General features: G+C 33.7%; 1 protein-coding gene across 3 annotated transcripts in view; it reads left to right on the top strand.

The window, feature by feature from the left end:
* LOC140434494 (cytosolic carboxypeptidase-like protein 5) overlaps window positions 1–15,624 on the top strand; it is a 77,372-nt gene that overhangs the window by 25,722 nt on the left and 36,026 nt on the right. For all 3 annotated transcript variants that reach the window (XM_072522799.1, XM_072522800.1, XM_072522798.1), the window contains 2 exons: window positions 495–699; window positions 9,941–10,117. In XM_072522799.1, coding sequence (XP_072378900.1) covers window positions 495–699; window positions 9,941–10,117 — 382 coding nt within the window. The remainder of the gene's footprint in view (window positions 1–494; window positions 700–9,940; window positions 10,118–15,624) is intronic.

The raw sequence follows: 15,624 nt of genomic DNA, 5'->3' as shown, positions 1-15,624 counted from the left end.
CCTTTCTATTTTTATGAGATCCAATAGATATTTATACTCTGCTCACCGAGTCGTGCCCCAGTTCGAACTGTCTAGTAAATTTAGAGTTATTTTTTTGCTGTTTGTTAAATTTTGCTAGAAGTGGCTGAAAGTTACTATACAACCAAGTTCTTGTGCTCATAGCCAATATTAATAATTGTAATGTTAAGCAAACAATTATTCACATGCAGTTTATTCACAAAGTAAAACTGTATCAATTAAAACAAAGGATTAAATGTTTATTTTCTAATTTATTTAGTTGTCTATAAATTAATATTTAGAAATAGAAAGTCAATCAAAATTAATGAATATAGATTTCCCTTATTCATGTTTAATCTTCTTTTTTTCAATTAAAGAAGTCTGCAACAGAAAGTTTATTTCAGGTATTAATAAGGTGCGGTAGGTACTTGTGTGTTGTATGTTTCCGTCAAAATATTTCGAAGCTGAGTAAACTGACTAATATATTCTTTTTGTAGGGATAAAAGAGACGGAATGAGTAGAGCTGGTTCCGGTAGAGTGGCTGTGTTATCGTTGACTGGAATTATTAAAAGTTATACCCTCGAATGTAATTACAATACTGGCAGACTGGTTAACATTCTACCTCCTACAATTAGGGAACCTCACGGAAGAATGCACACCATTCCTGTACCACCCAAGTATACACCACAAATATTTGAAGAGGTAAGTTATTTAATAAATATATTATTTATTAAATTGGGACAATATTTAGTAAACTAAGTTTAAATTGGTTCTTTAACATTTCAAATATGAAATGATGATTTTTAAGTAGATATTATCTTCTCATCATCATCAACGTGTACACGTCCACTACTGGATATAGGTCTCTCTCAGTTCTTTCTATCTGTCTCTGTCCTGTGCGGCTTGCATCCAGTTACAGTTAACACGTTTCAGGTCGTCAATCCATATGGTTGGTGGTCTCTGCTCCATAGGTTCTTGTCTTGGCCTCCACTCGACAATACGTTTTGTCCATCGGTGTCTGATAATCTGGCGATGTGTCTGGCGCTCAATTCCATTTTAGCAACATGATTTTTTTGATAGCGTCTGTCGTTGTTGTTGTACGACGTATTTCTTCGTTTGGAATTCGATCTCTTAGTGGGGCACCCAACATCTGGCGCTCCATAGCCCTCTGAGTCACACGAATTTTGTTTACTACCTTTTTTGTGAGTGTTATGTTTCCGCTCCATAAGTGAGCACAGGTAACACACACTGGTCTAAGATTTTCCTTTTGAGGCATATAGGTAGGTCCGATTTAAATACATAGGTTAATCCTATGTGGCGTAGGAAGTCATATGTCTGGTTATCTCAGCCCAACCGAATTCCATGCCCTAAGTATTTATACGCCACAGTCCTTAATATTGTTTCCATCAATAGCAATATTACGATTTAGCACCAGATTAGTCATTATTTACGTCCTGCTCTTGCTCTCACAAATACTTGAATGCTCGCACTAAATGCACTAATCGTTCTATACATTTTACATGCCCTAATCAGGGTTACCAAGAATTGGAAAAGCAAAAATAAAAAATAAATGCGACAAAGAAAAGATAACGAAAGATGATTAGAAAAAACAAAAGAAAACGAGAGACAAGTGACATTATTATTTACTGTAAGAGTAGTTACTAGAAGGCTGTTTAGATAGATCGTTTATATAAGTTCTTTATAAGAATAATTACTGGGATCTAAGCTAGATTTCCACCAACTACTAGAGTAAGCCGGATTTAGGAGTAGCTTTGGAACGCGTACAACTAATAAAGTCCTCTATAGAGAAAGTTGAGCCAATAACAAGCTATTGATAATAATATTTGTAAACTTTGAGAAAGCATTTGACTCAATACCGCAAAGCTCAATGTTAAGAGCGCTTACACAGTGCAGTATTGATCATGGGTATACATATGTGTCTATTGATCATTGACACATGTTTCTTGGAGAATGGTATTAGGTAAGGAGATACCATCTCTCCGTAACTATTCACTGCTTTGTTGCAGACTGCTTTAAGAAACAATAATTAAGAAAATATTAGACTCAACATAAATGGGGAGTTTCTGAAAAACTTGATGTTTGCAAACGACATAGTCCTTATTGCAGACTGGGTAGATCATGCATGCCAGCTTCTTCAAGACCTTCAGAGCTCTTGTGAACAAGTTCGCCTTAAAATTAACTTTTCTAAAGCATAATAAATGACCAATCTGCTTACGGAAAACTGAGGGAAGTCTTTAGAGTCAGATATTAACATGTGCTTGAAAAGGAAGTTCTTTGATCACTGTGTCCTTCCGATTCTAACGTATGGAGCAGAAGCACTGACCCTTACCTAAAAAGTAATAAGTAAAATGAATATGTTGAAAGTATCCCTTAAAGACAGAGTCTCAAATCAGATAGATAGGGAAAAAACTGCTGTTACAGACGCAGTTAAAAGAAATGGTGAAATGAAATCGGGCACGCCATGTTGCCAGAGTCAGAGATGGAAGATGGACCAAGGAAATCTTAGAATGGAAACCTAGACACTATGTTTGTCTAAATCGAGAACATCTCCTAACAAGATGTTTGAACGACATCAAACGCATCGAGCACAACTAAATTCAAGCTGCTTAAGACCGGAAGCAATAGAATTATTTACGGAAGGCCTATGTTCGCTGGGCCATCTGCGAATGACAAACTAATGACATCCTTTTAGTTCAGTTTCTTTTCAATTAGTGCAGCCATATTTAACTACAAAAACGATCTTCATTGAGAAAGATATGATATGGCAAATGGATTGTATCTTAAAAAAAAAGAGTTTATTGGTGAATTATCGGTCCTACTACCCTACCTTCTGGTACTTCTGGCTTGATCTCTTTTAGTTCTAAGTACCCATCCTCTTGTTTGACTCTATAGAATATATTTAAGATGTAGAATTCTAATAGTTGAGAGTGTTGTATTGGAAATGATGTTTTTAATTTATAAATTAGGTATTCATGCCATACTCTATCAAAGTCTTGCACTACCTTTTTAGTTTTTTAAACAGTTTCGACACTACAGGTAGTAGAGATATGGATCTGTAAGATAATACTTCATTCTGTAGTATTCCTGTCTGTGCTATCATTATGACTTCTGTTATTTTCCCTTATATTGGAACATATTTTAATCTAAATGATGCATTTATTAGATTAATTACGTTAACTATTGTTGTTCTTGAAAGTCGTTTTTCAATATTTCTCCTGTCACCATCATTGTCAGAGGCTTTTTAAGGAATAACATTTTCTTTTATTTCCATTAGTTCCAGATCGTCTCCTTCATTCGACATTTAATGTATATTAGTAGTAATAAAATATTTGTACTAATTTTATAATGGGTACGTCCATGTTGAAGTGTACAGTATAACTTTAACTAGACAATCACCCTAGATTAACAAGAAATTGGTCGGCAAGCTTTTTTTAAGTAAAAAAAGATTGCTCGAGCGCTTCTAACATTCAAATATTACAAAATACCATTATAAACGAGCTGTTGAAATCCTGTTATTAAGTCCACTTTGTGATTACTTTTCATAGATTTATAGATACATGAATTGTGTAGATGCAAAACTCACATTCTCTAAATTTTCATAGATTTGAGTTATGTATATCAATGGATTTGTCTTTTAAAGACGAATCGAATCGTGATAATATTTTGAACCAAAACTCACATTTTAATATCGAAAAACATACTGAAAATGAAGTTCCGACACATAAGTCACATTATCCAACAGATGATTTGCAGCAAAATTCACATTCTCCAATTCGACCAATCAGAGTGCGTAAGGCGCATCATGTGATTGTCGTCACTCTGGTAATGTTTTGTTTACCTCACTTGTTGCATTTACATAAGCTTGTTAAGGTTTTTCTTCTTCTTCCTACTTTATAAATAGGCAAAATGCCTGTTTTACTTCGGTTTTTAGCCTCAATTGACGTTGTCTGACCATCTTTTCCTCGGTCGTCCCAATGATCTTCTTCCATTTGACGATTTGTCTCTTGCTATTCGTACTATTCTATTTTCTGTCATTCTTTCGATGTGTTGATTCCATTCCACTTTTCTTCTTTTGGTCCACGCGTTTATTTCCTCTATACCACATCTCGCTCGTATTTCCTCACTTCTTACTCTGTCTCTTAGAGTTTGGTTTGTTATTTTTCGTAAGACTTTCATTTCTGTTGTTTCCAGTAGTCTTTGTGTTTTCTCCGTATCTGCTCTTGTTTCCGCTGTGTACGTCATTATCGGTCTTATTGTTGATTTATATATCCTGGTTTTCGTTTCCGTTGTGAGGTATTTGTTTCTCCAGATTGTGTTGTTGAGACATCCTGCTGCTCTGTTTGCCATGTTTACTTGTTTTTGTACTTCTTCTTCCACTTTTTCGTAGCTTGACAGTTTTATTCCCAAGTATTCAGTTTCCATCACTTGTTCTATTATTTTGTTATTTACGACTAGTTTACATCTTCTCGGTTCCGCTGATATCACTATCGCTTTAGTTTTCTCTGTTAAGATCTCCATGTTGTATATGAGCGCCGTATCTTCGAATTCTTTAATTAATCTTTGTAGGTCATCTTCATTGTCGGCTGTTATTATGACGTCGTCGGCGTAGCATATTATCCTTATTTCCTTTTCTCCCATTCTATATCCTCTTCTTTTTTTTAACTTTCTTTATGATTTCATCCATTATCAGATTAAATATTAATGGGCTCAGCGAATCTCCTTGTCTAATGCCAGTTTCATACTTGATACGTTGCGATAGTTTTCCTTTACATCTTACCATAGCTATGTTATCTTTATATATATTCTCAATGGTTTTTACTAAATCTAGTGATATTCCCTTTTCGTATAATAAATGTATCGCGTCCCGAATTCTCGCTCTATCAAACGCTTTCTTCAAATCTATCAATATCTATCATATATCTTGTTAAGGTTGCAACTAGTAAAGGTTGACCAAGACTGTGAAGTCTTTAGAAAGAAAGAAAAAGATGTGTTCATGAAGAAACCGGCAAAATTGCATTTTAAACTGGAGACCTGCAAAAGGATTATTCTAAAAAATGGGAATTTGTTCTTATTCTCAAAAATTCTAAAAAAAAGGGACAAGAACTAAATATAAAAATGTTCCCGTTAGGGTTAAGTACACATAAAAGTCAGACATGGATGCGGAAAGTCTCTATCTAAGCCGGGAAAACTGCTTTTCAACATGAACCCAAACCAGTGAAGAAAGCTGACATCAACAACTTGTTGAAGAAGCATTACGGGGACCAGTGGAGGGACAATAAGGATTTACTCTTCTAAAAAAATGTCATCGATGGGGCTGTTGACAATGCAGAATCTGAGTCAGTTTGCGAACACATCGAAGAAGTCAACATCCTTAATGTTTAAAAATACGTTATTCTAAGCAGTGTATCTAAAACAATCAAAAAAGTCTGATTTACAAAACGAATAATAATTTGTTTTAAAGAGTAAAACATCATAGCACTGTAAATAAGTTTAATTATGTGTTAGAAATTAAATTAAAATAGCATAGCATTATAAATCACCGTATTTCTTTTTTGTTCTAGTTTTTAATTTAGTTAAAGTTAAAGTATAAATAAAGCAATGTTCAAATATTTTACTTCATAACTAACATTATCCATGAGAGTTTTGTGCAAAACTCACAGTTAACCACATTTTGGTCCAAAACTCACATTGTCGGAATTTTAAATTAAATTTTCATGGCCTTCAATATTAAACAGTTTTTCTCATTTTTCCGAAAGTTAAGAAACGTGGAGAACGTGAATTTTACATGTACACAATTCAAATATAAAAACTAGGGAATGTTCATAAAGCATATTTACAAATTACGTTATGGAGATTTTCCAAAACTGTCTCTGTTTATTAAATAAAACAGATTTGGTATACAGTACACAATGCACACATTTTGAATAGACCCACCCTTAAAACACATTTTGTAGAAGAAACAATTGTGATATATAAACTTCTTAAATATACTTTATAATCTCGCATTTAGTCAGTGATAAATTTTAAATCCTTAATTTAAGAATTTCTACTTCTTCTTCTTTTTCTTCTTCTTCTTAGCCTTCTGTCGTCCATGTTTGGACAGTGGCCTCTTCCAACTCCTTCCATCGGTCTCTATCCTGAGCAACATATTTCCAATTTGTTCCGGCTATTCTTTTAATGTCATCAACCCATCTCATCTGTGGTCTTCCTCTTGGTCGTTTACTTTCGTAAGGTCTCCAATGTTGTATTGTAGTATTCCAACGTTGGTCTTTTTGTCTAGCAGTGTGGCCCGCGAAGCTCCATTTAAGTTTGGCAATTTTTGTTGCTATGTCCTCGACTTTTGTTTTGGATCTTACCCAGTCGTTCCTCTTTTTATCTGACAGTCGTATACCTAACATTGCTCTTTCCATTGTTTTTTCTGTTGTGGCTAGTTTATTCATGTTTGCTTTGGTTAGGGTCCAGGTTTGACATCCATATGTCATGATAGGAAGGATGCATTGGTTGAACACTTTGTTTCTCAAGTATTGGGGTATTTTGCGGTTCTTAAGTATCCAAGTAAATTTTCCATATCCTGCCCATGCTAGTCTTGCTCTTCTAGTAATTTCCGCATTTTGGTTCTCTTTGTCAAGTCTCATGATTTGGTCTAGGTAGATATATTCCTGGATTTGTTCTATCTCACTGCCATTTATAGTTATACGTCTGGGGTCATATGTGTTTGTCATTATTTTTGTTTTTTTCGTATTCATTTTTAGGCCGACGTATTGGGAGCTGGCTGCTAGTTCCCCCATCATAATTTGCAGTTCCTCGAATGTGCTCGCTATAATCACTATGTCGTCAGCGAATCTGAGGTGGTTTAACTTGTTGCCATTAACGTTAATGCCATAGGTTGACCAATTTGTAGTTTTGAAGTCGTCTTCTAGGGCTAGGTTGAAAAGCTTTGGCGGTATTACGTCTCCTTGTCTCACTCCTCTCTTAATGGGGATGGGATTTGTATTTTCGTCTAGTTGTACTATCATAGTTGCATTTTCATAGATATTATGTATTAGTTGCCTACATCTCGAATCTATTCTACAATTATTAATAGCTTGTTCTATGGCCCACATCTCGATTCTATCAAACGCCTTTTCATAGTCGATGAAGGCAAGAAATACGGGTAGCTGGTATTCATTTGCCTTCTCTATCAATGTTCTCATTGTCAGCAGATGGTCTGATGTACTATATCCTTTGCGGAAGCCAGCCTGTTCAACCGGTTGGTAATTGTCCATTTTGTAGGTTAACCGGTTGTTAATAATTCTCATAAATAATTTGTATACTTGACAGCAACGATATAAGTCTATAATTCTGTAGATCACATTTGTCCCCATTTATGTGTAAGAGTATTACTAGACTCTCGTTCCAGTCTTTAGGGATCTTGCTATTATGGAGACATCTATTAAATAGCTTTGTTGGTACAGGGATTGTTAATGTCTTGCTTGTTTTCAAGAGCTCGGCAATTATACCGTCGTGTCCTGGAGCTTTATTATTTTTTAACTCTTTTAAAGCTCTTTCTATTTCGAATCCCTTTATATTTGGTAGTACTTCTGATCCCACGTTTTTTATTTTTCTTTTGGCGTTCTCCTTTGTTGTTTCATTAGACTGGCCTTGCGAGCTGTACAAGGATGTGTAAAAGTCTTCGACAATCGTTATTTTATATTTGTCCTCTTCCTTATGGTTGTCGTCTTTAATTTTGATAATTTTTTGAACTCCCAGTGCGGGTCTTAGACATTTTAAGCCTCTGTTGTTTTCAATGACTCGCTCTATTAAGTTCTCGTTCCTTTGTTGTTTGAGAGAAAATAGTCTATTTCATTTTTGGTAGTTCGGTGCGACCCATGTCCACTTTCTGTTAGGTTTCTTTTTGTAGAAGGTATTCATAACATACATGTTTTATGTTCCAGGAATTCCATGAGTTTTTCTCCTCTTGTGTTTCTTGTACCGAATCCAAAATTTCCAATCTTGCTTTCAGAGTCTTCAATCTTACTTCCAATTTTGGCGTTAAAGTCTCCCATTATTATTATTTTGGATTCTTTGTTGTTGTCTATAGCTTTTTTAAGGTCTTCGTAAAAATTTAAGAATTTATAATAAGCAATGGAAATAAATTCTTCTTTTACCAAGTCCAAGAAGATTTGGATTGACCCTCACTTCTCATATGTAACCTAGGTCTCCTATGTACGAGTTTAGTCCACCTGGTATCATCTTGTCTGGCAACTGTCCTACCCAAGACCACTTCAGGGAAGCGACGTGTATTATATCCTCTACTTTTGTTCTTATATATATTTTTTCATGGCGGACTCGATATTTTAAAGTTATTCCCAGCATAAGTCGTTCTACTGCGCGCTGTGTTACTCTCATTTTATTGGCGGCTTTTATAGTCAACGTAGTTGTCTCTACACCGTATGTTATCACTAGAAGGATACAATAATTGAAAAATTTTCCTCGAGATTTATGGGAATATTATTGTTCTTGAGGACACGTCGGCCTGTTTTATTACTATTTTGAGAGAACCGAAATTCACTATCCATTCAAATGTATACACTCCTGAACAAAATTATTTAATATTCCAAAATTTAATTTGTTACTCAATTTCTGAGCTTTGGGTGCTGGGATTGATACCCAAATATGTTTACCGAACATGCTTAATTTTTTTAATATCCATCATAGAAGGATGAAATAATAAACGAAGTAATAACTAAAAAAGGATACCAAATGGCAGAAAAACAACTTAAATAATCTGCTATGCAGAGGACACTAGACTACTCTCTGATAGTGAAAATTATTCACAAACATTACACCAATTTAATATATTCGCCAGAAAATTTAACATGTTAATTTCTCCAAAAAAGACAAAATGCATAACATAACAGCAAATTTACTAAGATGTCAATTGGACCTGAAAGGTCAGATACTAGTACAAGTGATACAAGTTTCAGAAATTTCCATTTAAAGGCCGAAACATGGGTGACAAAACGGAAACAGGAGTGGAACGAACGCATTAGAATGGCAGAGGATAGGATAGTACGAATAGCACGAGATAAATCACCAAATGGACGAAGAGTATTGGCAGACCAAGAAAAAGATGCTGCGATAATTTAAACAATTTAGGAGGCTAATATTGAAGAAGAAACAGACTTTAAAGTCTACATACAAGAAGGAAGAAGAAGAAAATTTTAATTAAAGAATGGTGATTAAACATAGTATCAAGTTGATAGAAAAGTTTAGCTCCAACTATTTTTAGAACAAAAATAGTAAAACTGAACAAAAAGTAACAAATGACTAAAATCAAAAGAAGTTAAAATAATTATTTGAAGATAAACAACAAACATGTGAGTTTTATAACGTTACACGCTATCAGATTTTTAGATTAGCTTTCGTGTTGTCAAAAGGGGAAAATAACAATTATTATTTAAATTTGAATAATATGTCGTTGTTTTGCTAATTAGGCCTATTAATTTTTGTCTAAAATCGTTTGTGTATCATACTTTATTTAGCCGTTCTTCACATAGATCATCAACCGATATACGATTATATTTAAATTTCGCTGCTCTTTTTTTATTATGGATAACGAGGGTGTACATACATACATTCATTCATTTTCATCAACTATGGAGATGAATTTCTATTGGCGATAAACCATCCAAAACTAAAACAGACTTTGATCAAATTCATATTTTGGATTTAAATTCGTTGTAAGTGTGCTAACAAAATAAGATGATGTGTCAAATTTAACAGTACCATTTATGGTCATAGAACGCGTTTTTTTATTGTTTTATTTATAAAATAAATGTTCATCTACTGTCAGAATATTCATTAACTAATAATTGTTTTTCAATGGTTACATGAGGGATTATATTCTATAGTATTTCACAATTTCAATGTTTCCCTTTAGGTGGGCAGGTCACTGGGTGCTTCCATCTTAGACCTTACCGGTAACAATCCTTTCACAAGACTGCCAAACTCAGAATTTCACAGCTTATCCGGCCTCAGAGATTGGCTACGAACAATGTCCCGAGAACTGAACGAAACTCGTCCGAAGAAGGGCAAAATCGGCGGCAGTTTAACTCAGGTAGGCATTCAAGGTACTACTACGGATACTAATGATGATAGTATGTGTGATAATAATTTCAATAATGACGATATACCAGTTACCATCAGAAACTGTGTTGTTTGTTAATGGTTGGTTAAAAAGCAATATGTTTTGAGTAATGTTTCTCAAAATAAAAAAGAGAATTTTTATTTTAAAATTTTATGTTTTACTATAGTGACATGATTTTAAAAATATAAATTACTAGTCAGTAGAATGAGCCAAAATATTAGTTAAAAACATTTTAATAAAAACATCTTGGATATTTTGTGATCGAAATTATTGGCAGCTTCAGTCCTTAGTATCATACAAATCAATAGTCCCATTTCTTTTATTAAAAAAAAAATGAATTTGAAACATGAAACATATTCTGCTTGGTAATAATTTTTTTTTCGATTGAAACCATCTTTAATTTACATAAATTTATATTTTTAGAACGATTTGTCTAAGAAAAAATTTAAGTAATATTATATTAGACGTATACGTACCAATCAATATCTTTTAAAAACCTAACACGTTTAGTTATCAGGGTTAACAGTATCTAAAAACTTATTTTTTTTTTGGAAAAAATATTTTAATATAGTAAACTCAAGGTTATTATTAGTAAAAATTTGTTAACATATACTATTTAGTTTAATCTTTACTTCCAGTGGAATCCTTTACTTTCTATCCTCCTCCTTGTATATTGTGGGCTTGGTATATGAGAGCATTTTCTTCAATTCTAGTACAGCCTTTTATATTCTTGAGCTACGATTTTTTCTTTCTTCCTATACCGTTTTCTTTCAATTTTTTCCTCAATAATTAGTTCTAGTTGTTCGTATTCCTTGTGGCGCATTATATGTGGAAGATATGAGGTTTTCCCAACTCCGATGTGGGCGAGTATTCATTCATTTGTACATCCACGTATAACATTTTAGTATTCTCAGTCTTATTGGTATGGTCAATTTTATTTGCAAAATATGTTTCTCGTGTTCATGAATTCTGCTTTGGCGATTTTAATTATTCTCTGGATTTCCTTTGAGTTGTCCAGATGGCAGTTTATTTCTCTACCCAGACATATATATTTTGAACGGTTTGCAGATTGATTCCATTGGCACTAACATTAAGATTGTGGTGGGCTTGTAAGTCTCGGCTTGAAAACTAACGGTTTTTGTTTTTATGGTATTAATTTCCAACCCGATTCCTGTGAGTATATTCATTAGTCTCTGGGAGCTGTTTTTTATTTTCTGCGATGATCACCGTATGATCTGCATACCTTACGTTGTTTATCACAATGCCATTCGAACAGTTTTCTGGCGAAGAACGGATTATATATTCAACAAGTACATTAAAAAGAATTGAGGACAGAACATACCCTTGACTTACTCCTTGGTTAATGTTTATCAATTTAGTGTTATCATTGTTTGTTCGGATGCATCCTCTGTCATTCCAATACGGTTACAAATGATAGTGACATCAAGTCCGTTTAACCTCAGCTGTTACAGAATTTCTGATGTTCGATTCGATCAAAAGCTTTTTTCATCAACAAAGCAGATATAGAGGTTTCTTTTTACCTACAAATATCTCTCAGCCATTAACCTTAGCTCCAAGATTGCATATCTTTCTGAAGCCCTATTTTGTGCGGCTTGGATATTTATCGCATTTCTTTTAAATACGGTTAAAGATGATCCTATATCCTATCCGCATTATACGAATTTTGTGCACTTTTCTCCATTCCGTGCTCGTTCTTACGCCCAGTCTGTTTATTTCTTTTACATACAGTATCATGTTCTTTCTATATCTACTTTTACGTATGTCATAATTGGAGACATACATCATGAAAACTACCATGTTACGGGCTCGCTATCTCATCTGACTGGCAGTGCTCACTTCATTGGGTGTGGTAGTTGGTTCAAGCCCCACGCTAACCAATAATGTTTCGAACATAGTATAAAATCCAAATTCGCAGCTATAATATTATAACTACAATTTAAATTATGTAAACTAATTATTTAGATTCACTATTAGAAGATATCGCAGCTGACAACTGTGTTAAAGGAAGCTCTGAAGGACTTGCTTGAGCATAAGAGAGCTATATGAAAAGTTAGCAATAAAATTAATCTTGGAGACATGTCGACTACCCAATAGGTACATTGTGTTGTACATACATATTTTTGTGGCCGTCAAATCACATTTCATGATTTTTATGTTCTTCTAATGTTGCCTGTAGGTACTTTCCAGATTGTGATAAATTAAAATGTTTCTCAATCTCTTCTTTTTATCTTCCATGAAGATATGGATATTAATTATGATGTAGTTGAAGATCCTACCCTTAAATCTAATCATCCTTAGTATTATTCAGTAAAAAGCTATGGCTGAGTCAATCGTTTATTTAAAATGAATCTCTCACGTCAAAATTTTTCAATTAAAAAAGAAAATCAGTTTTCTGGCGACCAGTACCTGTTAAAAAACATTCCAAATCTAATAATATACTAGTACATAAGAGTGATACTGGTTATGAAAATTGCTCACTATTAAGAAAATAAAGTACTAAATGTTTATAAATATTACCTATTTCTACGTGATAAGATCTTAATATATTTTATTGTAATATTTACCATGACGTTGATCATCAAAGTATAGTTTATATCAACGTATTTCAAACATTCCAATAATACATTAACATTTCGTTTAAGTTCCGATGTTCCCCAGATACAATTCATTATCAAAATCGGACTTGTATTTCGGAAACATACTTTAATGGCTCAATCGTTTGTTTCATTATTCAATATTTGTTTCATTTTTATATTAAATTAAAGCTAATTAGGCGAGACAATGAAACAATACCCCTACCAATTTTTTGCAATTGGATCTCAATTAAACTTGTTGCATTCGATTCCTAAGAGTATTAATAAATTTTGTGAACTAAAGTGATGTCGTCGAAATGAAAATTGCATTGTTGAACAAGGAAAATGCATTTTCCAAAGTGCAAAGTCCAAATAATTGACAGACGTGAATTCAATATTACTACTCGGGGATTTTTGGGGTCGCTGAACACGAATATCAAGACGGCGATGGTCTCCGAGGCACCTGGTGCCTAGGGCGGGGCTCGTCTCCGGGATTTTATGGAAATTCGACACAAAATGAGTTCAAATATAAGGGGGTTTTTGGGGTCGCTGAATACAAATATGCTGTTAGATTACACAGTAAATAAATATTTAATTTTTAGTTTTTATTCTAAAATTTATATACTATTTTACTCATCTTGGTACCAAGTACCTCGGAGACTATCGCCGTCATAGCATTCGTGTTCAGCGACACCAAAAACCCCCCAAGTAGTAATATTGAATTCATTTCCGTCAATATTTCCGAATTATAAATTTATCATTCGAATCACTTCGAAATGCACTTTGGAAAATGCAGTTTCCTTGGTCAATAATGCAATTTTCCTTTCGAAATCATCACTTTAGTTCACAAAATTTCCTAACGCTCTTACGAATCGAATGCAAAAAGATTGATTGAGATTCATCCTACTGCAAAAAATTGGTAGGTTTTGGGCTTTCTACTGCTTCCTTTTCTCGTCTAAATCCACATCCATGTACTTGAAGGACTCCTCTGGACAATGTTCTCTCGGTAAACCATTAATTTGAGCGCCTCCAACAGCTATGATATTCAAAATGATGAAATTATCTTCACATATCATTAATTTCAATTCTGTTAATAAGCGTTATTAGAGATTTTTCTTTTTATTGAATACTCTTGTTAATATAAAGATATATCGAGCTGATTAAAAAAGACTGAAAAATATTAGTATTATATAGATGCCTAGATCTAGTTCATAAATTAAACCACTTGATCACAAAGTAGGTAAATCCGATAAGTAATGTGCAATATTGGTAATCAATCAGATTGATTAGAAAAGATTTTGGCTCATTCTATTCCTTTTTTTTTAATTATAATTGTATGCTTAACAGAGATTTTAAATATTTTTACCCAACCATAATGCATCCTCATTGCTATCGTAACATGTGGACCAATTAAATATAATGACACGAAGAAGATAATATTTTATGTAGTTAAATTATCATTGTTGAATCTCAAAAGTTCTTGTTAATCTCTTGCCACAAAAGACATCCATCTACTTCCTCATATCTGTGATTAATTTTTTTTTAGTATTTTTTTGTGTATTATGACTCATGTAAATGTACAAGACAATAATAAGAATGTAGATGCTAGGCTTTTATATTAAAACATTTTAACAATTTTAAATTTTTATTTCTTTACGTTTTTCTGCTTCCAGAATGCTTTTGCAGCATCCGCACCCGATATTAAAAAAGAGGTACTTTTATATAGCGAAATTTATAAGTTTTATACCTGAAATTTGCTTTCAAAATTGAAATAACCATTTTTAATTTTGATACCTAGTATTTAGTTGACCAGTTCTGCTGTAATCTTATTAAGATGAATTTTAAGTGGTAATCTGCAGATCGTTAGCTATGTAACCTCAATAGGAAGAATATCAGATTTGCAGGAAAATTGACAGAGTTAGAAACATAGAACTGCCTCGCAAAATTCAGAAATATGAAGAACTAATCAACACCATAATATAATGGTAAGGGTATATAGGGTATAAGTCCTTAGAGTTACAGCATATAAGCATCCCCACTGTTCCCGGCGCATCACAAGGCCCAGCTCTTCCAAGCCGTCTTTTGTTCACTAAGGACAAGCAAACCAATGTTGTCCTAGTAATTGCTTAAACAGACCTGTTGCCTCGCAAAAACCACAAGCTTCTATAAAGGGATCATTTTAAACACGTTCGGTTGGATAAACTTGATCCAAGGACTTCCTACCTCTGATAGGTCAGGGCTGAGCACTGACAAAGAACCTGTGAGGATGTTTCGTCTTTCCCATCACACAGGCGATACTTTGGATTATTCACTAATCTGGGTAGATATAGATACCGTCTAAGTCTGCAATGGCCAATGAGCTTGAAGACTGTCAAGAAACAATCCCTATGATTAAGCAGGACTCTGACTCGAAGAAGGCCCCGTTGAGAGCCTAGCACTAATGGCTTCACTATCAATCAAGTAGTAAAGAAAGCTCTTTGAGAGAAGCTCTCTGACATTGTTGTTTTTCGTAACGGCAGTTAAAATCGTGCTGCAATCCAGAACAAGCTTGGAGCCAACTTTGGTTGCTTCCAGAATCCTTATCGTTACCTGACTGTCTAAGCATATAGTGATGGTACTGCTAAAAGGGTCGATATATAGAAACCAAGAGATTGGTTTCACAGATCCATCTGTGAACCAGCTGAGTCTATTCCGTTTGCTCAACACCTTTAAAAAGAAATACTTAAATAAAACCAAATTCATGATAATTAGCAAAGATAAAATTATAAAAATTTATAGAAACCATATTAAAAAGGTCAAAAAATGAACTTGTAGTTCTAATAATTATGATAAACAATATTGGATCGCAAGTGATATAACATTTAACTCAAAGAACAAACTCTA

The sequence above is a fragment of the Diabrotica undecimpunctata genome, chromosome 2, assembly GCF_040954645.1.
Source record: "Diabrotica undecimpunctata isolate CICGRU chromosome 2, icDiaUnde3, whole genome shotgun sequence".
NCBI classification, from domain to species: Eukaryota; Metazoa; Arthropoda; class Insecta; order Coleoptera; family Chrysomelidae; genus Diabrotica; species Diabrotica undecimpunctata.
Note: the sequence above shows the minus strand (reverse complement) of the source record. Positions and strands in the feature narration are given on the sequence as shown.